Genomic DNA, 27,252 nt, shown 5'->3' with positions numbered 1-27,252 from the left:
AACCACACTGAGTTTCTTTCCACCACCAGTGTTGGCGTTTCAACACCATGAATTTTCTTTTACCATGAGCAAAGCTAGTTCAACTTTGGGCTTGAAATCTTAAGATCTTAGATTAACTTTTAAGGTGTTAGTGTATCTCTGTCAGATACAGAGGTCGTTTTCTGCAGTGCCCCAAGGTAGGAAGATTGTTCATATCCTGTCTGGCACATTGCTTACTCCAAGAAGTCTTCAGTGAAGAGAGCCAAATGCATTACCTTTGAAAGGAATAGGTTAGTGAAAAAATGGAAACATTACTCAAGAATGAAAATGACATTTGAACAAATAATCTATTTTCCTTTCCCCTGATTTAAGACAGTGTCTGCTACAAGCCAAAGTATGTGGTTGAAGAAGTTTCATCAAACCCATTGTTTGGTCTCATGGAACTAAATGTGTCCCCCTTTTCAAACAAAATTCAGTGTGCCCAGTTTGTGTGCAGAGCCCTAAGTGAAGTTGTTCACAAATTCACAGTATTTCTATTTCAAGAAATGCTTCTTCCCCCAAGCCTCAGAATTCTTTTCCTCATTTTGGCTAAATATCTGAACTCTTCCCAGAGTTCCCAAGACCTAGAATTACAGATAAGTGCTTTCTAACCAGTCTGCCCCCTTGCTATCTCCCCACATGCCTGTGGGCATTTCTGAATGGAGAAATTTTCTTATGCCCTCTTCACGTCTCCTGCTCACACCTTTGATGAGTCAGTACATTCATGAAAATAAAGGAGTCTAGGAGACCTACTATGTGCTAGGAGTTTCTGATGCAAAATTCTCTGCTCCCATAGGGCTGGTGCTATATCTTCCCCCTTCCATGTGTACATGGAGACTTTGAGTTCACACAGTTATCTAGTGCAGGATTCTGAATCCCCACCTTGTACTCAAGTAATCCCAATCTCAGAGCTATGTCTTTATTTAGTTTTGTTTTTGTGTTTAAATCACCACACCTTCTCTAATGACAGAAGGACTCGATTGTAGGTAAAAGCATTCTGAGAGGCAACCCCCAGGTGTTCCAGCTTGTTTCATCAACTCATGACCAGGTTCACCCCCACAAAGCCACCAAGGGGTCATCCTGCTACCTTGCACTTACAGAACCAAAGAAAGACCTAGGTGTAGTTTTATCGATAGAACTGAGTATATATGTGAAATAAAGGAAATGGTGTGTACTGGGGATCTACACTGAGAAAATACGGCAGATAACAATTCTTCTGTATTCCTCTAGTAATTAATTCAAGTCATTAAGAAAATGGCCCAACATTAGCTTTCTCTGTGGTTCTGGGAACAGTTTCTCATAGGCTCCAGTTTTTGCCTTCTCCAAATGGTTGATTTGGTAATTTGCTTATTTTCAGAAAACCGGTTGTATATTCTAAGCAACCTCTTCCTGACTGAATTGAAGGCAATGCGAGAGACTGGATGTCTGCCGACCCAGTTCCTCCCAAAATGCTTCCTTTAGCATTTGAGTCACAGCCGCCACTGGAGAATACTTCATACCAAGCTCAAAATCGTGTTTAGGAGGCTTTCAGTGGCGGTTTAGAGTAATTACCACGAGGGCTTTGGTAAAAGCCTTTATCCACAAAACTATTTAAATTATATAATTGTATCCCCTACCTCACTCTTCCTTCCTTTCCCTGGATTTGTCTTTCTCTGCTGCACATCCCTGCCCCACTGCTGAAACCCAGTCTGGACACAGATCTGACACTTCTCTGCCTTTGTTCCCTGAGTGAGAGTAGATGCCTCACGGACTTATTTGCCTCATGGAACCTATCATAATCCCAAATCCCAGGCCTCTCCTAAGGGGCCAAGAGCAATTTCCCCAGTGCTACAACTTCTTCCTCTTACCTGCTTCCATTTTGTGAACCTTGACCTTTTCCAGATGGCATGATCCTTTGGGAGACTGGACTATTTTCTCAATTAGTGCTGTACGTATACCCCGGCTTTGGAAGACCCAATCTGAGTATCAGCAAAGCATGGTTTTTTTTGTTTGTTTTTTTTGTTTTTTTCTGTTTTGTCTCTTTCCCTCTCTCCATTATCTTTAACAACACATATTAATTAAATGCACTTCTTTTGGCTTTTTTCCCACTCAGCCACTTTGGGGGGCCTCTCTGATCATGTGGTTTCAATGACTTCACCTTCTGTCTGCCCCTACCCATTCTGGAAAAATTGTTCTATATTGGTTTGGTTCTATATGCATATGCTTTTAAACATTGTATTCCAGTTTAGGAATTTAGAGACACCAGAGGTCTTTGATCAAAAACTATATCAAAAAGAGCTAGCAATCCTGACTGGGTTGCGTACTAAATGGACCAATTGTAGATGAACATAGTTTCTTTCTATTCTTAAGTGTATGTTCTTTTATCACTGCCTGGAGTAGCTAGAAGAGCCGTTGATAATATGCATTGTGTAGGAGTATATGGAATGTCCAGTATTTCATTGAATCACTAATACATTGTAGAAAAATAAGTTATACCCAATGGTTTATTCAGGTTGTTATCGTGGGAGTCATAACTCACTTTTTAAGAACGTGTCAACATTGTCCATACTTGATATGGTCACAGTATATTATTAGGAATGTTCTTAGAATGTTCAGTTAATTTGTAATTTTAGGGTGTAAACATTTGGAGAGTGTAAAAGAAGAAAAGGAATGAAACATTATTTGGCTGTAAATTTGTAAATACTTGATTTCTTTAAATGATGATGAAGTGGGGCCACAAACCACCAAAATAGCTGATAAAATGTGTTAATTTAAGATTCACGTGTATATCTATGTCCTCTTATTTGACATTTTAGATTAACTTATAGTAGGTTTTAAAAGGCAAATAATTAGCAAACTAAGGTAAATTATCCTCCACCCCACTTTCCAAGGTAAATTTTATTTCTCTGCTTTAAGAACAAACAGTACCTAAGATTTTGACTTGATGATGTTCTATCCCAAGAATATGCCAGCAAGACTAGCCCTGTGTGTTTTCTCTCATCATCAGTTATTTTAAATCAATATATTTTTATTTGATTATCTGTGCAAAAAAAATATACAAAAGGAGAGAAGAAACTCCACATAAGTTTGTCAAAGGAGTCAAAGGAGTTCTCTTAGTTTGGAGGCAGAAATTAAGAGATAAAGAAAAACAGCGGGTGGTTTTATGAATATTTCTTCTCCTGCCATGTGCCAAGCGCTGTGTGCTATAAGAGAAAAGATAATACTCTCATTCCCAGAACTGAAGGGCAGACAGTTTCCCAGAGGTTTTTTGTTTTGTTTTGTTTTTTTGGTATTAGGGATTCAGTGTTTTTTTTCATCTTGAAACTTAGAATCACTAAGTTGCTGAGACTGTCCTTGAATTTACAGTCTCCTGCCTCAGCCTCCCAGTCATTGGGATTACAAGTGTGCACCACTATGCCAGCCAGATATTTTTTATATAATCAAAGAATTAGCTGGTAGAGTTGAATGTTAGCAGTCAAAAGGCAGGTTGACGTAAAATTGGGAGATTTCACAGGAAAACTTAAGATGATTCAGTAATACGCTCCCTGGGTTATACCAGTGTTACGCAGTAGTCCACAGCATGCCGATGTTTCTTCATTATGGGTCGGTACCTTATAGTAGGTTTTTGGGCTTTCTTGGATGTTGGCTTTATGCCAAACTCTGAGCAGGGCACTTTCTTTACAAGTAAAAGAGTCAGCACATTTTATCACTGCAGTCACTCTAAAAAACAGATGTTCCCCCAATCTCACTAATGATAAAACCTCCATTCAAGAAGTTAGGTAACCTGTCTGAAGAAAGAGCCGGCAAGTATCAGCAAGGATGCAACTCAAGCCTCTCTGATACCATATTAATACTCTCAAGAGTGGATCAGATGAAAAGACAAATCATAAGGAGTAAGACATGAAATCAACTTATTCATAATGCTTTTTTTGTTTGTTTTTTTGTTTTGTTTTTGTTTTTATTTTGTTTTGTTTTGTTTTGTTTTTTGGTACCAGGTATTGAACTTAGGGGCACTAAACCACTGAGCCATATCCTAGTCCTTTTTATATTTATTTAGAGACAGGATCTTACTGAGTTGCTTAGGGCCTCACTAAGTTGCTGAGGCTGGCTTTGAAACCTCAATAATCCTGCCTCAGCCTCTGAAGCTGCTGGGATTAAAGGTGTGCACCACTGTGCATAGCTCAAACTGCTTTTTCATGTAATATGTGATATAACCTTTTCTAGAAGACTGAGCCTGTGTAGCTGCCTAATCAAATCCAAGAGGGGTTAAAAATTCTTGTGATCTTAAGTTAGTGGTTGAAAATGCTTCTTATTTCTTGTTTAATTTTTCCATTAAGGAATTTTTCAAAGTAAAGCATATAATTTTCCCTTTTCAAGGTAGATGAAAATGTTTGATTTACCTTGGACTCTACATCCACCTGAAGTTGAAGAGAACTTTTGAGTTGTGAGCCATAGGGTATGTTTTGGCTTCTGGAACTTGGTTCTTTACAATATAGCATCATTTTGTGTCCAGTATTATCAGTGCCCAACAAGTATCATGTGTGCCCCAAATGTTAGCCTCCACTTTCTCACAGCCCAGTTTTATATGGCTGCAAATTTGTACATTCTGGACAGAAAATGCTTTCTCGGTATTAGTTCGTCATCTGTCTGCATGCACTCATGAGTTCTGAAGAGTAGCTCAGCCTCCAGACAGTTACCTTGTTTCAGAGGATTCACCATCTTGGTTCAGCAAGATTTCTGTAAGAGTTTCTAACAGTTCACTGCATTTTGCCCTTTCTAAGGAAACAATGTGGAAAATTGTGGTGCTAATGTTAAGTGGGAAATACAGGCTTCATAAACTTAAGTACCTATTCACAAAGGTGAAAGTTATAAGTCTTTCAAAAGTGATTCAACATTAGCCCTGATTTTATGCTCATTCACTTAATTCGTAAAGGAAAAGAACAAATCCAGGAACAACAAAAGTGCCTTAGTTCAGTCTAGCTGCTATAACAAAACTACCATAGACTGGGTAGCTTTAAACAAGAAACATTTATGTCACACAGTTTTGGAAGCTGGAAAGTCTAACATCATGGTATCAGCAGATTTGGTATCTCTAATGGACCTGCTTCCTGGCTCATAGTGCCTTGTGTTTTTCACATGATGGAATGGGAAGGGAGCCCTCCAGGATCTCTTTTATAAAGACATGAATCCATTCATGAGGTCTCCATTCCTTGATGTAGTTACCTCCCAAACGCCCTGCTTCCTAATATGATCATACTAGGTATACATTTCAACATATGAATTTTGGGGAGACATCAAACATTCATCCCATAACAAATAAATCCATTATTAAACAATGCCTCTAAAAATCAAAGTGATATATATATATATTTTTTTAAATAAAAAAATATATATTTTTTTCCTTCCTGGGAATAGAAACCTTCTTGTAATATAAGTTTATCATCTGTCCTGTACCCACTTAGTAGATGGCTAGGGATAAATACAAATGCCAGATACTTATTTGTATTTGGACCCAAACACCAAAATATGCTTTGAATAAATAAATATAGGTAGGCTTTTTTCCTTTTAACTTTTTTATTTGGGGTTACCCTTGCTGATGGCCGTCCTCTGGAATATATATGAGCAATCACACATTATCAGCTGTCACTGCAAGTAAGTAACTGTGGCCCCAGAGCAAGGTGTGAGAGGCACTACCATTAGGCAATGTGTGTCGGACTCTGCTCACTAACCTTTCTTTGCTCTGTCTCTGCTCTGTGAACTCTTGGCTAACTGTCTTCAAGTTGAAGGCCATGGGCTTTTCCTTCCTTTTCCTTAGGGATACTTCCACATTCTCCACTAGGGTGTTCCTTGGATTTATTCCTAAGTAAAAATATCTTTCCTGTAAACCTCTGAAAGGAATCAGGAAAGAAACAAAGGGACTAGACATTGGAAAAGAGTGAAAAGAGACTTTTTTTTTTTCTTTTTTTGGCAGGTGCTTTTCTGCAACATTACATTTTGGGCCATCAAAAACATAGTTCTTAGGTGGCCTAACATGTTCTTTGCACATCTGGCCTCTGGGTTCTTTAGACTGTTCCAAGCGGAGTTTTGCCAAAGTGAAAATGACAACTTGTGTACTATGATACTTTTCAAACAAATCAGGGCTTCCGATGTAGTTCAGTCTAAAACTGTCAGGTTTCATTGTCTAAGGCGCTCTCTGTGATTTTTATCAAGGGTTTCCTTGTTGGAGGTCATGTAAAAGTAATGAAAAGATTACAATAAGGCTTCCAGTCTGTGATTTCCTAAAGATAGCTGTTGTGTTATATTTTTTTTTTATTGGAGGGTGTTCTGTGAACATGTTAACTGTTTGCCAGGCATGTTTCTTAAAAATCCAGTAGATAATCTTTACTTCTTGGTCAAGTGTTATACCACCTTGATTGATCACTAAGTTGCTAGTCTAGGAGTTCATCCTACTATACTCATTAGATAATTTTTATTATTTGAGGGAGAATTAGATGTTGAGGCCATGCTGGATCCTAATTACCTCTGTGCTCCATGTCCTCTATAATAAGAAAAGCACAGTAACATTTTCTTTATTCTAACTCAGAGTGTTCAAGATTATACAAGAGTTTTACAAGCAGCCGAAAACCATCTTCTGTGTTATCAAGACTGAGGGGAGAAACCGTGTTGATTGCACTGAAACTGAAAAGGCAAGACAGGAAAGCTTGGTGGGAGGCTTGTACTGGGAATGCCTTGCTGGGTAGGGTGCTGGGCACAGGGAGAGTTGACTTGAGTGGCGACTAGAAAGACCCCAGTTTGGTGGTGCACACAAATCCCTCGTCACCTGTGGCTCCTCCTTTATCTGTCTGGCCACCTAAACTCTGGCCTGACCCCTTTCCTACTTGTCCCCCACCTCTCTGATACTCCTTTATATTCAGCCCACAAATAAAAACATGCAGAACAAGAGGATACAGACCTTGGACCATGTTGTGTTCTATGGTCTTTGATCCTCTTTCTGATTTAGCTTCTCAATTATGTATCTTCACTTTCACAAGTCACTAAGTTTAAATATTTAAACATTTCCCCCTTCAGTAGCCAAAGAGAAAAACAAAGCAGCAGCTAATACCGTAATAAATTTATCTGGAGCTACAGGAGATGAGCTTCAATGCAATATGGCCATAAAGTATGACTCCCAGGCTTAGGGGAGAAGCAATCGACTTTCATAAATAAAAGAATTTTAAAATACTCCCGGCAGTAAATAAGGATAAAACATAACTTGTAACTTGCAGCACACAGCCAAGAGCACAGCTACTTATAAAACTGTAAACTAAAATAGGAACATGTTTGCAGCTCTGTCCTTGCTGTTACCTTCACCCTAGGAAGGCTGACAGAAGAGAGGGCTGTGGGAAGGTGTCCACTCCCCTCCTGAAATGTTACCTCTCTTTATCTCCTGACACCTCTTGATTTGTTGAAGATCTGTGATAGTCACCAAGGAAACCCAGGGGTACTGATGCCACAAATAAGAGAGTTTGCAATGAATTTTAAAGTGTGAGAGAATGCCTGAGAAAGGAGGGAGAATGGGGAAGGCAGGACCCACAGGTGGATCTTAATGAGGACAGTTCACAGTGCTGGGTCCACTTAACTTGCTTTTTGCAGCGGATTTTTAAAGAAGCTTAAAGTTCTCCCAGAGTCCTTCTCAGGTTTCATTTCAGGTTGTCAGCTCAGAAGTCACTCAGGTAATAACTTAAAACAAAACAAAACAAATTACAAAAGCAGTTTAGTGAACAATGCCTGTGTTTGAAAGACTGTTGAAGTAATAAATTATTTGTTCCCTAGAAAATTAGGGAATAGGGCTGGAGAGGTGGCTCAGTTGGTGGAGTACTGCCCTAGCATGCAGAAAGTTCTAGGTTCAACCCCCAGCACCATAATAAATAATTAAATAAATTGTAAAAAAAAAAAAAAAAGAAAGAAAGAAAAAAGATAGAAAGGAAGAAAATAAAATTAGAGAACAAGAAAAAGAAGATACATATTCATTCACTACCTCCCTTCCTCTCCCCCCCCCACCCTACCCCTCCTGCCTATAATCAGAAGTGATAATAAAGGGGAAATGGAATGCTGACAGTGGAATGAAATCATTATTTATCAGTTCTCTCATTCAATAACTACGTATTTCCTGAGCACACGTAATTACAGGTACTATTTGTTGCGGGGAGGCAGGTTAGTCCTGATCTCTCTCCTCAAAGGACGCAGGGTTTTGCTAGCAAAGGCTGAGTTACATGGAGTGACCCAGGAGCTCCGTACGTAGGGCAGGCTTCTGGCATTCAGGGAGAGAGAAATGCAAGGGGCACTATGGCAGAGGGTGCTGTGAAGGACCCTAGGTGAGATTAGAGTGTGGGAAACGGTAAGAACCACTTTAAGGAGCTTGGAGGTCATCTCAGCAGCAGTAAGAAGTTCTTTGAAAGATTGTAGAGCAAGAAGAGACATGATTTGTGTTTTAGATTTGTTTGAGAGCTCTATTGGTGGAAAACAAAAAAGATGAAAGGCAAATGAGGAGGGAAACAACTGAAGAAATGGTGTGGGCATTCCATGTATGACTTGCTCTGCCTGGTACTTCCAAAGTATGGTTTCTTTTTCCTGGATTGGGTAGAGAAAGACAAGCTAGCACAAAAATTTAATTCTGAATTTAATTGCAGTTGGATTTTGATCAGGGAACTAAGATATAGGGCTGTCTCATCTTCTTCAACTACAGAAGGGAGATAAATAGCACCTGTGCACAGGCTAAAACTAAGTGTGGACTTAAATGTATACATATAGCCCTTAAAACTGTGACCAGTGTGAGCCAGGCACCATAGCACACGCCTGTAATCCCAGTGGCTCAGGAGGCTGAGGTAGGAGGATGGCAATTTCAAGGCCAGCCTCAGCAACTTAGGCCTTAAGCAACTTAGCAAGACCCTGTTTCAAAATAAAAAAATTAAAAACAGACTGTGAAAGAGCCTCAGTGGTTAAGTGCCACCAGATTCAATCCTTGATACCAAAAAAAAAGGTGCCTGGTGTAAAGCACATACTAAGTATTTTATGTCAGTTCATTGACTTCCTTGTTTGTTCATTTACTCAATACAAAATTGTTTTTAAAACAATCTAGGGTAGTATGCTATAAATTGTCATCAGTAAATTCTGCTTAAAGAACTTCGCGGGTATTTTTCACCTCCTTCTCTTAAATCCTCTTGGGCCAAACATTTCCAGCAGGAAATAGAGTAAGGCCTGTAAATTAAAACAGCCCCCAATGTAAAGTGTGAACAGAAAATTTCTCGAAGAATTCTATCTGGTGGTCCTTTGTGTCACTATAGGTAATGGGGACTGGGGGAGAGGGGAGGGTAGCTGTGAAGCTGTTGAGTGAAGTTCCAGTGTTGGGAAAGTTGGGCAGTCTCATTTTACAGTACAATGTAGTCTATTATTTTGATAAACAGATTCTGAAATTCCAGAACGTAGTGTGAACCACATTTGAATACATTTACAGGAACACCTTCAAAAATCCCCCATATAAAATTTTAATTACCTATGCCTTCACCTCCCTCTTTGTGAATTAACTGTGAAATAACTATGCAACACCCTTAAATTGGAACATTAATTATACAAGCTATCAATATAATAAAAATTATGATGTGAGTGTAATATATTTTTATCATACCTGTATTTTATTATATAAATATATATTTTATTTAATATTTATAACTAAAGACTTAGCCCTCAGAACAATGATCTAATAGGTTCACACACTGAGGTTCATACACTGGGGTAGAATTTGTTAGCAGAGTTTTGTTCCTTGTGTTTCCCTGTGCAGGGACAGTGTTGTGTTTCTTCACAATGTTAGGGCTCATTGAAACAGGAAGTTGACTCCATTAAGTTATAGGAAGTCTATAGGATTTGGGGAGAAAAACTAAATATCTAGAAACTGTTTCCCTCTGAAGAGCTGGGAAGCAATTCTAGACAGAGAAAACAAATGTATCCCTTCTGTAAGGTTGAAGCAAACAGAGCTTTTCTTGATAGTGAAGGTTTTCATTGTGTCTAAAAGTGAAGTCTTCATTGGTGGGAGGGCTTCTTTTATTTGATCCATCAAGATTACCAAACCAAACTGGGCACAACAGCACACATCTGTAACCCCAGTAATTTGGAAGGCTGAGACAGAAGGATGGCAAGTTAGAGGCCAGCCTTGGCAACTTAGTGAGGCCCTAAGCAACTTAACAAGACCCTATCTCAAAAAAAAAAAATTAAAAAGGGATAGGGATGTGGCTCAGTAGTTAAGCACCCCTGGGTTCAATCCCTGATCCAAAAAAAAAAAAAAAAGATTACCAAGCCGCATGTCACCATCTCTAGCTAAAATACAGTATCACAAAATTATGATTAAAGTTGTAGAAGCCAATTCATGAAGTGGCAAGAGATTACAAATCCTGCATTTCCTCCTCAAGGTTTCTGTGAATTAAATTTCAATAGCGTTGAGTACTTTTGAGAGAATACCCATAAATTATTGAAATTGTATTCCCCAACTTTTCCCCTTGGTTCATGGCAAAGCAATTTTGACTAGTTCATAAATTAGAACAGTGGTTTGGTTTTTAACAAGATAATTTACTGAAAATATTCTTGCCGTAGTGTGATTGTGTGGTTAGAATAATGAGCAAAGACTGCAGAGTCAGCCAAGGAATGGGTAACCTGCAGTCCCAGCCCAGCCCTGCTGCCAGCAGATGTGTGACTTCCGTGGAGTTTGTCAGATAACCTTTGTCCAATCTCTTCTAAGGGGCTATTGTGAGACCCAAATGAGTGAAAGTTTGCAAAAGCAATTTGAAAGATAAAAAACAGTAAAGATAACTAAATGTAGTTACCAAACATCCTGAAGGCATGTGAGTAGAACAAACGGAGTAAATGTTGATGGGCTTTGTGTTTAATATTCCAGGCAACCAGGGAAACCCTCAGTCGGCACTGTAATACCCTTGGGGATGCTCTTCGGAAAGAGAACGATTTTGCTCTTATAATTGATGGGAAGACCCTCAAGTATGCCTTGACCTTCGGAGTCCGGCAGTATTTCCTGGATCTAGCTTTGTCGTGCAGAGCTGTCATTTGCTGCAGGTAAATTCTCAATGTTGTCAGATTTCAACAAAAGCAACTTTATCTTTTGATCAAGTTTTTGATCTTTAAAAGGTCCTTGAAGTTATCCTACTCAGAATCTGTAAATGTGAGGTTACTCAATTCATTCACTCAAGACCTGAGGTTCACATACTGGGATGGAATTTGTCAGCAGAGCTTTTGAATGTGAGCCCTAACAATCATCAATAAGTATTATTCATAATTTGAATCCACAGTTTTCTTGCTGTTATTTGTACTTAAAATTGGTTATTGGGGCTAGGGATGCAGCTAGTGGTAGATTGAGTGTTTAATGCACAAGGCTATCACTTTAATCCCAGCACACACATTTGGGGAAAAAAAAAAAAAGATTATTTACCTGCATTTCCATCTTGGGTTATTTCTGTTAGGCTTATGTTTTCTACACTTAAATCTTTGATCCTACTGCCAGAATTTGTTTTGGGGGAATGGCAGGAGGGAAGGTATAAACTGGGTCATTTTCCAAATAGCTGAGCATCTTTCTGAGGACTCATTACTGACTCTATGGTCCCTTGCCTGCTAATTTATAATATTGCCTATATCCTAAATTTAAATCTTCTTTGAGTTATCGTGTTCTAATCCATAAAATTAGTCTAACTAAAATCTGAAATATGCTCATGACAATGCCCCATCTCCTCCCTTCTAATCACCATGAAACCTAAGGATTTTCCTCTTTGTCGTCCACTTATTGAATCTTACCCACTGGGCAGACTAGGCTCAGGGTAGCGCTTTTTCAAATCACTTTATCGTCTTGAGAGACAAGGTGTTAGTAGACTTCCAAAGAAATTTCTCAGAATCTGTGTATTTTACATTATCTTTAAAACTGTCTTGTGCTTTTGTTATTTTTTTAAAAAGTTATAATCACTAATAAAGTGTTATGCTTTTAAAAACTTTGGGAAGGGGGACAGTTCTGGGTTTAGTCACTTAAATATCCTGTATATGATTTTATCTCTGTACTTATAATTCATACCTTATAGATATTCCTAAATTTCAATTGAAATATACTTCCTGAAATAGAATTTAAAGCATACTTAATAAGTATCCTATGTAAGCATCACTTCAACTTATAAACTTAGGTCATATTCAGAGAATTAAGAGCTGCCTATTATTCCCAGAAATCTATTTTAGCCATAGAATCTATTTTTCATCTCTTTGCCATATATTAATAAATAATGTTATTATAAAGCTTTTGGAAAATAGACTGTGCAGATGTTTAATGTTAGTAACAATTAGGTTCTTTGCCTAATCATGAAGAAAGAGTTGGAAATTATTTTGACTCTCATTTTTACTTGGGTAGCCTCATGCTTTTTAAAATCTGCTTTTACAATGACTTTTCTTGGTTCCTTGCTAATATCTTGACAAGGTCTTGCTCACATTTGGCTCTGACACCCTTCCATCAGGATAATTTTGTGCCAGATTTGGTCACTTAATCATTTTCACTAATGGGTTCATAAGGATCAAGAAAAGATTGCTCAAAAGCATGAGTGTTAGCCTAGGGGCTTCTACTTGGAAATAGAACACAGAACAGAAGACAGGGCTATGCAAATAAAGTGGCCAGTTTCCTTAAGAGGGCATCCATGTGTGCCTGCTGTGTGCTGGGCACAGATGCTGTGCTTACAAAGACGAGTAAGACTCACTACCTGCTGTCCTTCTTGCATCTGAAGTTTTGTTTTAAGCAGAGTCACAATGGGTTTGAAAGATGTGGGAGGCCAGTTTTCGTAATGCAATCTTTGCAGCTGAGCTTCATTTTTAAAGCATTGCTTAACACAGTACCTCCCACCATTCTTCAAAAAGTTGAACCACAAAATTAAACAATAGCAGAGGGAGGGAAAAACTAGAAAGCAGAGTCAAGGGAGAAGAAATATGTTCTGTGCTTGTGAAATTCCCTCCCAAGATCCTTGTCCTGTATGCTCACAAGTCACATGGATCTCAGGGCTCCTCCAGGCCCAAGGGACCCTGGGAGGGACTCACACACACTCTGCCATACACGTGCAGCTTAGCTCTGAAACTGAGCTTATAAAGATGTGTGTGGCCCCTTCCTCCCTTGGTTCTGTTTTATGCATGTTTGAGGACCATGAAGGTCCCTATGCAGACACTGAGTTTTATTTCAGGGTTGTGTTTTATTTTTTTTTTTTTTCCTTTAAGTAAAATATCTTTCCTCAGCATTTTTTTTTTCTTTTTTTCTAATTACCTTCATGCTCTCTTTTCCCATAAGGACTATGGTTCAGCTTCCGGCCTGGCTTTGAGAATTGGCCTAAGCCTCTAATTACATCAGTGCCACTGCTGGATTTATGTCTGTGCACCTTCTTGGCCTGGTGCCTCTTGACATTTATAAACTATTGGCACAGACCATCTTCTTGTCATTTCACTCTCCGACCTCCAAGTGTAATTTCCATGATAATGCCTCTGTCACGCGAGGGGAATAGGTGGGCAAGTCTGTGTATCATTCTTGGCGATTAAACCCCAGTGTCAGTTCTCATTTCTCAGATGATTGCAATCTTCCAGCCTCAGGAAATTCTCCATTTTACTCCATTAGATAGACGCTCCAGATAAATACCGAGTATTATTTCAAAATACAGTACGGTACTGTTTCCCAAATTTGTCTGTGTTCATGATGGCTTTCAGGGCTTTTCCCTCAAATTGAAACTGCTTTCCATTCTACTGCCTGTCAATCTACACACAAGAAGATAATTCAGAACCAGACCTTCTGCCGTCTTCTTTCTAGCCACAGCCAGAGTGGAAGCAGCAGGAAGAGACTTCCTGTAATGGATAATAGTCTCTCCATGTTCCTCCCATCTCCAGGATTACATCAGCCACTTTCCTCCCTGACATTATCAGCATCCAGGGCAGAAGGCAGTTTTGAGTGTTTGCCTCATTGACACAGTTATACAGATGAGTGTTTGCCCTTGGGCTTCCCTCTGGGCGGAAAGAAGCCAGTTGCGCTCCATTGGTAGTCATCACCCCTCTCACCACCATTTTCTGAAGGGAATATCCGGAGACAAAACTAATCCCTCCCCGGGCCCCCAAATCGTTCAGGGCTTTGGAGTCCTGGTTTTGGTTTACACAATGTAGGTTGCATGTTATACCTCAAATATGTTTGGTGAAGCATGTCAGACCCAAGAAGTAGAATGTGATCTGTTTTTATCAGTGTTCACAAACGCTGTGTGGCTTGTCTTTTCACTGTGGTGTTCATTTCCCTGGGTAACCTGAGCTATTTCCTGGGAAGCATGCACTCACTTTTCAGGTAGTTTCTGATACATGTTTCTGATTATAGCATCAGCATTTTAGGGATGCTTCCTCCCTCTTACTCCCATTCTTTTTTTTTTTTTTTTTAAGAGAGAGAGAGAGAGAATTTTTTTTAATATTTATTTTTTAGTTTTCAGTGGATATATGTAGTGTTGAGGATCGAACCCTGGCCACACGCATGCCAGGCGAGCGCTCTACCACTTGAGCCACATCCCCAGCCCCTTACTCCCATTCTTTTTTTTTTTTTTTCCCAAGCTCCCTGGATTCTTTTTTTTACTCCCATTCTTTTAAGGTACATCTTTCCTTCTACTTCTCTGGTCAACCCCATTGATTCTTATTTGTGTGATCATTGATACTCTGGAAGAATATCCGTTTCTTCTTCCAGGAGAAACACACATGCACACAAATAGGTGAGCTCACATGCACCATTTTAGGGGCTTCACAGAACCCCTTAAACTCCTTGGACGAGAAAGGAAAAAACTTGCTGTAGGACTTGGAGATTTGTGGACATAGCTGAAATGAACAGCTATCTCAAAGTTCTAGATAAATAATTCCTGATCTCGGTCACCAGTGCCTTATTCCTTGAGGCCTTATAGTTTGTATAGCTGATATCATGGCATTTTGACTGGAGATTCAGGAAATGCTTGTTCTGACTGTCCCTCCCTGGCACTTTGGATACCTACCTAATGGAACCTCACTGGCCTTGGTTTCATGACCTGTGAAATGAAAAGATTAGAATTTAGCCATGATATCAGTCTTCCTGGGGACCTAGACGTATGAGCAGATAAGAGTGAAGCTATTCTGACATGGAAAGGCAGGAAACACACACACACACACACACACACAGAGACCCTTCTTGGGGCGTTCCATCCCAGCTTGAAAGCATCTGGGTCAGAGGACCTCCCATCGCCCTTGCAGTTTCTGGATGAACTCTACTCCTGTTGGCCACTCTGCCGGGAATAGCCTTTCTACTGCTTAGATCAGCTGAATCCCAGGGAGCAGCTGCTCTGCCTCTTTTACTGTTCCCTCCAGCAGACTGGGAATGTTGCAGTGAACTGTTGCTGTGTGTTAAATAGCGTGTGGTTTCTGAGGTCCTCATCAGTTCACATAACCCAGCCTTTCAAAGAATTTTACATTTTTTCTGTAGTTGTCAGTTTAGTTTAAACATATTTTGAAACTTATGTTCTGTGACAGTTGGTTGAAAATTGGCTTAGAGCCTCCAGCTTTTAGACTGTCTAGTAATCACCGTTCTTCTACATAATTTATGTACTCATGTCTTCTGAAAAGCAGAAGTTAAATTGGAGTAAGCATTTTTCCCTACTTGCAACATCCCTAATCAAAGTTAAACCCCTCTTTTAGGCCATTTTCCCGTAGTGCTTAAAAAAACACTTGACTTCATTGAGCATCGTCACTTGGGAGTGGCATTCCAGGCCAAACCTTTCACCTAACTCTGATCAAAGGTTCTCCAAGAAGAGGTCTGAAGGGACACTTTGAATATTTTCTGTCATAGCACGAGTCCATTAAATAAAGGGTCAAAGGCAGATCTACTTCTTGAATCTCTTGGGATTGTCTTTAGCTTTCAAACCTTCTCTAAACAAATGTTCTATTTAAAAGGTAGTCATAAAGCACAAATGAAGCTAATAAATGGTCTACAGACATTCCTGTAAGGAAAAGAAAATTGTGAGCACCATTGGATGCCAAGCAGATGTTTGGCTTTGAAAAGACAAACTGTTAATGAATGTCAACGTTATATTTGCTTCCAAGAAAATATGAATAAATGTTGGAAATGGTGAGGGAATAATTTCTTTCATGTAAGTATGGCTAAAAGAGGACACGGCGAATAAATTTTATAACTTACAAAATGCCCACATTTTTATTTAACATAATCATCTGCTCACCCCTGCCCATCTCATTTTTTTGTCTATCTGGTAATGTTAGAGGAACTGCATGTCTAGTAGCCAGTGCTGATGTGCTACAACAAAAAGTCCATTTTTGACAGTAAAATATCCACAAATACATGAGAAATGGAAGTGCTAGTGAATTCCACCATAATTCAACATTGTATAGTTTTAGATGTGGCTTTTTAAGCCACTATCACCTGTACACACACACACACACACACACACCTTAACACAATTGCAGATTATATAATTCTGGCAGAGTTCCATTGTACTGAGCAGCACATAGACATAATTGCACACAAACTGAATTTTTACCCAGTGCACACACTTCTCACCCAAACATGACCTATACCCCAGAAGCACTTTCATGCTTTCTTTAGTTATTAGCCTTGACGGATAACTGCTATTTTGATATCCATCACCATCGTTCATAAATCATATCTCATTCAGTTGATGCTTTTTCTGTTTCATATTTTACTAACTTTGAATATGCATGTGTATCTCCCACAACTACATTCAAATCCTTGATGAATTTTTTTTCTCCGCAGCAATTTTAAATGCAGAAATCTAGCTTTCCACCAAATACTTCCCTAAAGTTTTGCATAAATTGATAAACTAGGGCTCTAATATAGTCTTCAAATACAAATCTGCCTAACACATTGCTTATAGTTCTCCTTCCGTTATGATTTGCTAAAGACATGATATGTGAAACAGGTGGCATACCTCTGACCCATCGGCCTATTGACCCTATTGTTTGGGAAAGGGAAGCAGAGTTAATTTGGTGTAACTGGTTCTCCATGGACCCAGGATGATTTCCAGTGACACTTTCATTTTATTAAATCAGTGTGGACCATACTAGGGTTCCAGATTTCAAGACCAGGCGAGAGAGTAGGCTTGGCTTTTCCAGCAACTATTGGGCATACAACAGAGAGAAAGGAAACAGTAGTCCTTAGAAAAGATGGTTTTGAAAAACAACAGATGTGTTTCCAAGGAGAGAGCCAAAAAGACAAGAAATGGGTGTAGAATAGGCTTTTAGTTGAGGCATGAATGTTCCAAGTAGCATTCTCAATGAGAAAGGGAATTGGATGGAGTGGGCCAACATTTTCTAAAAAGGCCTGGATAGTAAATATTTTAGGCTTTGCTTGCTGTACAGTCTCTGTCACATTGTGACATGGAGTTGTTGCCTCAACTCTGTGGGTAGAGGAAGAACGCTACTGTAGGCAATATGTAAATGAATGAGTGTGGCTTCGGTGCACTTTGAAGAATAAAAACAGACTGCTGTCTAGATTCAGCCCTGAGACATTCATCTGCCCAACCCTGGAACAGAGTGTCTGTGGCTCTTGAGTGGCCATGGAAGGAGTTGATTCTGACCAAATTTTCCTAAAATCCTGATGGAGTTACCCAAGCCTTCCTGGTTTCCCCAGGGAAAGAGATTTCCAGGCTGTTCCTTCTCTTTACTCAAAAACTGAGGCGTTTGCCCATCTTGCCTCACCTGACTTATGTCCCTTTCTCCATGACGCCTCAAAAATGACTGATATTCTTTCTATGGTACCAGTCTGGTGGTCCTGTGGAATTTCTTTCTCTGTGCTTTTGGTCCAAGAAAACCCCTTAAAATATGGATATTTCCAGAAGTCTGTTTGTTTTAAAATGAGGTGTCAGTAGATAATTTACATATCACAGCAAGAGAGAGATGGGGAGCGTAGGGCCTCAGAAGCATCTGATCCTGCTCTGCAGTGCAGCATCTTACTGCTGTTCTGGGGGGGAGGGAGGGGGCTGCCAGGAAGGGGTTAGAGGACATGCCAGCAAGGGAACCAGGCAGGAGGATCTGCGTACTAATCTCTTCCCCCAAGCAGTAGCCCTCCTAGAATATTGAACTAAAGAATATCCTTCCTTGATTTTTATATATTATGGTTTGCCCTTTATCCCCATTTTAGGAAGCATTCTAAAGGATTTAGCATGTTACCATCTGTTATGGTTAGATACAAGGTGTCCCCCAAAAGCTCATGAGGCAATGACAGAACATTCAGAGGTGAAATGATGAGCCTGTGAGAGCTGTAACCTGACCAGTGGATTAATCAATTTGGTGGATTGATCATTTGAACGTCCTACTGGATGATAACTGTCGGCGGGTGGAATGTGGCTGGAGGTGGTAGGTCAGGTTGCCATGCCTTTGGGGCTTATGTTTTATCCCTAGTTCCCACAGTCCCCCCCTCCTCTGCTTCTCAGCTGCCATAAGCTGAGCCTCTCTCCTCCAGCACACCCTTCCAACTGGAGGTTCTGCCTCACCTCAGGCCCAGAGCAACGGAGTCAGCCAGCCATGGACTGAGACCTCTGAACCACGAGCCCTAATTAAACATTCTCTCCTCTCAGTTGTTCACGTCAGGTGTTTTGGTCCCAGTGATGAAAAACTGACCACCACCCACACCATCCATCTGCCCTACTTTGTGTGTCTATGAAAAACATCTTATTCTGTCTCTATTAAATTGGGGCCTGGGTGTTTGTTTATGATAATAATATTCTAGTATAGTTTTTTTGCCCTTGTTATTGCTTTTGAGGCAGATCCGTGTCACCAAATGTAGAACAAGCTCTCTTCTGCCTGCTGCTTATCATTATACCAGTGCACATTGATCTCTTCTCATGGTGTTAGCCACAGAGGTTGCCTTGGAGTCTTTGCTGCCCTCGAAAGGGCATCAGTGAACATGGCAGGAGTTTCCATAGGCTGTGTATATAGGAAAGGAATGGGGTGCTTGGCTGTGGGGTATATGTGTATTTCATTCCAGTCAGAATTGTCGCAGTTCTCCAAAACAGCTGTGCTAATGTGCACTCCCAGATCCAGGTCAGAGGGTTGTTCTTTCCCTACCTGAACACCAACACTTGGCATTCCCGAATTTATAAATTTGCCAGTTGGATCATTGGAAAATGTCACCTTGTTGTTTTGATGTTCATTTCCCTGATTATTAGGGAAGTTGAGCATCTTTCCTATCAAGGATTCACCTCCAGAAATTTATTTTTGAAATTTATTCATTCACTCATCAGATGTTTTTCTAGCATCTGCTATGTGCCGGGTACCTTTATAAATGCTAGGAAAAAAAAAATCATCCCTGCCTTCCCTTCTACCTGTTGTTCAATAAAACAAACACAAATATTTAAAAGGTAATAATTGCTTGTGTGTATACCTGTGAATGGTAACAGTTGATATACATCTAACAGATATATATAAACTCAATAGTAATATTGCCATAAAGGAAAAGCTGGGTTTTATGTCCTTTCTTTTTTTTAATTTATTTTTTATTAGTTCTAATCAGTTGTACATAACAGCAGAAAGCTTTTCAATTCATTGTACACAAATGCAGCACAATTTTTCATTTCTCTGGTTGTACACACGTGCAGTGATACATGTACTTAGGGTAATGATGTTCATCTCATTCCACCATTTTTCCTACCCTCATGCCCCCTCTCCTTCTCTCTCTCCCCTTGGCCCAATCAAAGTTCCTCCATTCTCCCCCATACACACCCCATTATGGATCAGCATTCACTTACCAAAGAGAATGTTCAGCCTTTGGTTTTTTGGCTAACTTCACTTAGCATGATATTCTCCAACTCCATCCATTTACCTGCAAATGCCATAATTTTATTCTCTTTTAATGCTAAGTAATATTCCATTGTGTATATACACCACAGTTTCTTTATCCATTCATCTTTTTAAGGGCATCTAGGTTGGTTCCACAGTTTAGCTATTGTGAATTATGCAGCTATAAACATTGAAGTGGCTGTGTCATTATAGTATGCTGTTTTTAAGTCCTTTGTGTACCACCCGAGGATTGGGATAGCTGGGTCAAATGGCATTTCCATGCCAAGTTTTCTAAGGATTCTCCATACAGCTTCCCAGATTAGATGCACCAATTTTTCTGTCTCACCAGCAAGGTATGAGGGAGTGTGCCTTTTCCCCCACATCCTCGCCAACACTTATTATTGTTTGTATTCTTGGTAACTGCCATTCTGACTGGAGTGAGATGAAATTTTAGAGTAGTTTTGATTTGCATTTCTCTAACTGCTAGCCATGATGAACATTTTTTCTTGTCCTTTCTTATGTACAAGCATTCTTTGTGTGTTCTGGATATCAATTTTTGGTTGATTGTAATTATAGCAAATATCTTCTAGTGACTCCCTTCTTAATTCTGCCTCTGGTGTTCTTCCTTGGAACAGAAATCATTGACTCTGACATGGTGGACTCTATGAAATTCTTGTATGGTTTGTGTCTTTGGGGTATTAGGGACTTCCCACACACAAAGACACTCTCGTACATTTTCTCCTATTAACTTTACAGCTTTATGTTTTCCATGTAGGTCTTTAATCCATATGGAGTTTATTTTTGTCTATGGTATGAAGGAGGAGGAATCTCATGTTATTTATTTCTACACAGTGAGTAAATTCTCCCATTACCACTTACTAAACAATCCACTGTCCCCGCTGCTTGTGATGCCATATGGTGTAGCACTTAGCACCAGGGCCAGACTCTCCAGAATCCAGGCTCCACCTCTTAGAGGCTGAGTGACAAGTCACTGAATTTCTCTGGCTTTAATTTCTTCCTCTTCAAAATAGAGATTAAAGTAGTCTTTCTCCTGGAGTTATTAGAAGTAAATGAGTTCATACATGGCACCTACGATTAATATTTTTGTTGCTCTTATAAATGGAATCTAATTTTGTTATAGCCTAATTGACTATTTCTGATGAGGAATACTGTCACATGTAAAGATTTCTCTCTTACCATTATGGCCTTTTCTGTGCCTGTATTCTTTTTTGTCTTATATTGAAATTGCTAACTTGGCTTTCCTTTCTTTTCTATATGCTTGTCCTTTTTTTTTTTTTTTCTTTTTTTCTAAATCTTTATTGTTCATTCCTTCTGTCTGAATCCAGACTGCTTCGGTCGAATCCTAGCTTTGCTGGTTGCTGTTTTACCATAATTAAACCATATAATCTGTGCACCTCCATTTCATTATTTGAAAAATGTCAGTAATAGTGACCTGTCAAGGATTGTTCTGAGAATTGAATACATTAAAACAAGTAAAGAACTTAGAACATAGTAGGTGCAAATGAGCATTATCATATCAGTGTCATAAAATGTAACTCTTTTAGACGCCACACTGCTGGATCTTTTTGTTTTAATCCAACCTTTCAATCAATTTAACCCATTCATATTCATCCTAATATTATTTTTTAGACTTCATTTCTTCAATTTTATTTCATTTTCCTTTTGTTTTTTTGTCTCTTTCTTTCTCTCCGTAACTACTAGTACTCTCTAGATTAGATCTTATCCTGCTGGTTTGAAAGTTTCATACTCTCTTCTATATGTGGCTATTTCTGAAGTTTTAATAATTATATTTGTGCTTATTTTCCCCTTTAACTGTATGTATGTATTAGTATCTCTTCCTTTCCCTGCACCCCCATAAGAGACAGGAGCTGAAAGTAAAAAAGTAATTTCATGTGTTTACCCAGTGCCCATCTTATCTTGTTTTGTTAAGTAATCTCCTTTTTCTCTTTAGAAGCTTTTGGAAATTTTTTTTATTCTCAATTTCACCATAATGTGTCTGGGTGTAGAAGTTGTTTTCTCATCTTTATTTTTGGCACTGTATGAGCCCTTCAATCCAAATGTGTGTGTGTGTGTGTGTGTGTGTACACACACATACATATGCATACACACATGTACATATATGATACATGTATGTATATATAGTATATATACATACACAGATATACATACACAGATATCCTTCTTTGTTTTGTGGGGTTTTTTTGGGGGGGGTGTATACCAGGGATTGAACTCTGGGGCACTCAACCACTGAACCACCACATCCCCAGCCCGATTTTCTGTATTTTTTTTTTTTTTTTATTTTAGAGACAGGGTCTCACTGAGTTGTTTAGCGCCTTGCTTTTTGCTGAGGCTGGCTTTGAACTTGGCAATCCTACTGTCTCAGTCTCCAAGCCACTGGGATTACAGGCGTGCACCACTGAGTCCTTCTTAATGCTATTAATCAGTTTTTTTTTATTTTTTATTCTTATATTTTGTCCTTGGACTCCCATATTTTATGTGTACACACACACTTTTATTCCTCCATTTCTTTTCATTTTTCTCACAATCATTCCTTTTCTAATGTCTTCTAGCACATTTTTTATTCAAACTTTCAGGCCCTGTCATCCTGATTTTTCAGTTCACCATTGGATTTTTTATTATAGCAGAAATATTTTTATATGACTATTTCAATTGGTTTTTCATCATAACTGTTTATTCTGGTTGTGTTTCTCTAAAGTCTTCACATATTTCTCCAGTGTAGTTTTGTCATGCTTCTTTTAAATTCTTTTTATATCTGTTTTTACTAACTCTGCTTTCTTTGGTGCTAGGCATTAAACACAGGGCCACATGCATGCTAAGCAAATATGCTACCACCAAGCCACACCCCCAGCCCACTAGCTCTGCTTTCTTTAAGTGGTTGTATTTCTTTTCTGCTGACAATCCTCTCCCTTAGGTTGACCAGAAAGCTTTCGCTCTCCCAATTCGAGGCAGAACGTAGGAACTATTCCTGTGGTCTCACTTTTAGACCACTGGGAATATTACTGTTAGATTTTGGATATTTCGCTTTTTGAGCATGTTATTTGGGGACCTTTGAGTTTTCACAAGTTTCAAACCAAGACGAAGTTTGCAGTTGCCACTTAGTTCCATCCAGCCCAGTCTCATCCACCTCACGATGGTCACCCATCCCACCTGGGCTCCTATGGGGTACCATGGAGAGGAAAGAGTATAGCAGGAAGCTTTCCTGCCCAGCTTTTCCTGCCCTGGCATACCATCTCTTCTTCAGGTCATTTAGTTACTAACACATATTCACCACTCCACATTTCCCCAAAGGCTTCTCACAGATTTTGTTAGTTGATATTTGTGACCTTGAAATTTACTGCCCTCCTGGCTTCTTTAGGGTTAGATTCCAGTTTCTGTCAATAGCCTGAGCTACAGTTTTCCATCGACCACTCGGCTTTTCAGGGGTTTGGGTTTGTTTTTGGTTTCCTCCTTTTTGTTTGAGGGGAATTTATTATGTGTTTTGTGGTGCTGGGGATCAAGCCCTGGCTGCTAGGCATGCTAGGCAAGCCCCCCACTGGGCTACAGTCCTGGTCTATTTATTAGCTATTTTTAAGTTGAGCGTTTCCTTAAAGAAACCTGTCTATATGAGGAATATTAAAAAAAAAAAAAAAAAAAAACGGGGATGGTCTTAGGATAAAGGGCAAGATGGTTTTCTTCCAATAAATAAATAAAGATATATATATCTTTATTTATTTAATAAATATTTATATATTTATTTATATATATATATATATATATATAAATCTGCAGCCCTTCCACACCTCCCTAGTCATGGGAAAGGGGAAAAGGTGGACATGTAGACTCCAACCAGATATCAGTAATGGAAGAAGGTGGAGGCTGTAGGACCTACTACTCTGATCCTAAAGGCACAGCTAGGTTCCATATGATTTTTTTTCAGCTAGAAAGGGAAAACAGAGGTGCTTCACAGTGGGCAGCAAAGCACTCCCATAGGCAAGGTTTCCCAGAGAGAGGCAGGTGGGCCTCATTTTGTGTAGGAAAAATTCCTGTCTCTCTCTACTATCTCTGTCTCCTCAGTGCAGAGATCCATAGAGAGACCATTTTTAGCTGAGTTGCTTAGTGCCTCGCTTTTACTGAGGCTGCCTTTGATCTCCTGCCTCAGCCTCCTGAGTCTCGGCAATCACAGGTGTGCACCACCTCGCCTGGCCCAGCTTTGCACTCTTTTCAAGCTCAATTCTAACTCTGCAGGCAGCATACTCCACTCACTCCACCAGGATATCCCACTGTTCTCCCTCCCAACTTACGAGTATCTAGAACTTCTCCAATAATTTTTCTTTGAAAATCTGCTTCCTGACTCTTTATGGGTAGAGCTTCATTCTTTCAGTCACCCGCATGTGAGACCTCAGAGTCACCTTTGAAACCACTTATTATTCAGAACTGCCTCCGTCACCCCATGACCTTCCTTGTCATTTTCATGGCTCTTGTCCTGGGACATATTCAGATAGATAGAGAGAGAAAGAACAGCTTTTGAGCAACCCAAGTTAATATTTTTTTGATGCTGCTTCTACCATATTCTTTTCTGTCTCAAAGCTTTTAACATTTTCTGTTGCTCACAGCTAGCAGTGACATTAAAAATTTTTTTATCATGACCTACAGAGGCATGTGATCATCTTGCTCTAATCCATACTGAATATACTCATTTTCCTTGAAGAAGTAGATATTTCCTACTCTACCTAATATTTTTTTTCCTCTTTCCCAGCCATAAGAGAAAGCCTACAATACCCAATATCCTTTACATAGTTGCTTATACACTAGAGAGAGCAAATTATGCTGATTTGCTTCCTGTGGTATGGTGGCATAATGAAATGAACTGCTTTCCTATAAAATTTCCAATTATTCAGTTCCACTACCATTTTGATATCTGCTATGTGCTACATACAACACTAGGTTCAATATAATTTTTTTTTCAGCATTGCAGGCAAACTACCTTACCTGGTGTGAATGCAATAATAAAATTTTCTGCTAGGAGTCGTTTTCTTTTTACTGCCATTTTGTAAAGTGTGTTGACCAATTAGTAATTTGGAAAATCTGTGATTACACCCATATACATAATCAAATATACACTATCAATATATGCATTCCCTACTGAAAAAAAAAATACCATCTGATTCATTGAAATTGAAGGCAGTAGTAGTTTATCTATATGACCACATAAATTCCACAAAAGAGAAGTTTTCTATCTAAAGTACATTGTGGAAAGAAATTCCTTCTTGAAATTGAAAAACTGTCTATATTTTATTTCTGTAGACTCAGTGCCTATAATGTAAGGTCTCTTCAATGCCTGTGACTGTTCAGGATATCAACAGATGTTAGTTTTGGAAACTAGAGAGCTAACTCATCAGTCATTTGAATAGCACGGTTCTCTACTTAGAAGTAGGTAAATGTTTCACATGTACTATATGCTAAGTGTCATTTTTAGGATTTGCTATGTAAGCTGCTGTTTTTGTTCCAATAATAAATTCATGATGAGTTCCTGAGTTCTAATATTTATGTAATTTTGGTACATATTACATAAACTTTTTGGCATATTTTAATTTCTTCTCAATTTAAAACTTCATAAATGAACCTAACAAATTTTATTTCAAGAAAATTCAAGTAAGATAAGTTAGATTTTTCTCTTTTTTGCAATTTCTTTGCTAGTCAGCAGAATATGACTCAAAGGTAGGGAACAAACTGATATCCACAAGAGAAACCTTAAGGAGTTTCTTGCAAAGAAAAGTACAGCAGATCTAGTCACCAGGAGTTTACTTGAAGCTTAGGAAGTACCAAGACTTGGTTACTATATAAAATACTTCAGAATAGTTAGAAAATACTATATTCTGCTGGGTACAGTGGCACATACCTGTAATCCAAAAGCTCAGGAGGCTGAGACAAGAGGATCACAAGTTCAAAGTCAGCCTTAGCAACTTAGTGAGGCACTAAGCAACTCAGTAAGACCCTGTCTCAAAATAAAAAATAAAAAGGGCTAGGGAAGTGGCTCAGTGGTTAAGAACCCTCGAGTTCAAAACCTGATATCAAAAAAAAAAAAAAAAAACTATTTCTCTCTTAACCTTTTATAGGTAGCCAAAGTACAATAATTTATCCTTTTACCCTACTAGATTGTGTTTGGGGTAACAACCTAAAAAACTTTCATACATACATTTGAAATTATACCAATAATGTATTATTACTATTAAGTTTTCCACATAAGTCTTTTGACTACCTATAAAAAAATCCCTCAAATTATTCTTGATTATATGTCTGTATATATACATGTCTATATAATCTTTATCCATATTCCATTCAGAAAGGTGATTCATTTAGCTAATCCCATTAAAAGAGTGCAAAACAAGGCTCATGTAAGAGGGGACCACCTATATACTTCTTACTTAAATGGTAAAAATTTCCAGTGCTCTGATCAAATGTTCACAGGGCAGTGAGAGTTACTACATAGCAAATAAGAAAAATAATGAATAACATGTGCAGAAACTGCAGCCAGAATAATATCTGAAAAGCATATTACACTCAGTGAACTTCTAGGTTGTATCAGAGGACCACCCTCTGTTTGTGGAGCCACAGGGAAGCAAAACAGACTTTACACTATACTCTGGATATGTAGTTGGTGTTTTTTTTTTTTTCCCCACAGAGTCTGTAGGAGAACAGGAATAATTTCCATCTTAATGCAGACACACAAGCTTGTATGTACATACATGCATATGTGTGCACATCTATACATGTTTGTAAAAAGAAAAGGCACTGTCGTGATGTTTCTAAATTATACATTTGGTTGCTGTTTGGTACTTGGAAAGTTTAAGTTTTAGATATTCTCACATGGGCATGTGGCTTTTGGTAAGCATAGGGAGTAATTGCCTTCTTGTATAGATGGTTGTTCTAGACTGTTATGGAGGGAGTACAAACATAGAAGCAAGTATACAAAATGTAAGGAAGTAAATAAACTGATGATTGGAGTAGCAAACTTTTAAGAGGTAGAAACACAGTATAGAAAGAAGTATATTCTGGAGGATTTCGAATGTGTAAAGAAGTTTAATATGTTCTATTTCCTTTTCCTCAAGTGAGCTCTCCTCTCCTTGTCAAGGCCAAAGCCAGTTCCACCTTTTCAAGGTGGCCCACACTGATCTCTGTGTCTTCTAGAATTATTAACTACAAGCGGTCCTATCAGAAAGCTTTATGCTACTCTCATCTTTAATGACTTATAATTTTATTCTCTTTGTTATATCCTCCATCTAGCAAGGAACCATTTTATACATGGGTGCTTTGAAAATATTAAAAGTTATGTATCCCTTTGGCTGGGGTTGTGGCTCAGCGGTAGAGCGCTTGCCTAGCACACGC

The 27,252-nt window shown here is 38.9% G+C and overlaps 1 protein-coding gene across 3 annotated transcripts in view; it reads left to right on the top strand.

Annotated features, from left to right (window-relative positions):
* Positions 1–27,252, top strand: part of Atp8a1 (ATPase phospholipid transporting 8A1) — a 210,706-nt gene that overhangs the window by 134,611 nt on the left and 48,843 nt on the right. For all 3 annotated transcript variants that reach the window (XM_071614255.1, XM_027938452.2, XM_071614256.1), the window contains one exon: positions 10,922–11,094. In XM_071614255.1, the coding sequence (XP_071470356.1) occupies positions 10,922–11,094 (173 nt within the window). The remainder of the gene's footprint in view (positions 1–10,921; positions 11,095–27,252) is intronic.

Source organism: Marmota flaviventris, chromosome 7, assembly GCF_047511675.1.
Source record: "Marmota flaviventris isolate mMarFla1 chromosome 7, mMarFla1.hap1, whole genome shotgun sequence".
Lineage (NCBI taxonomy): Eukaryota > Metazoa > Chordata > Mammalia > Rodentia > Sciuridae > Marmota > Marmota flaviventris.
This window is presented reverse-complemented; position numbering and strand designations above follow the sequence as displayed.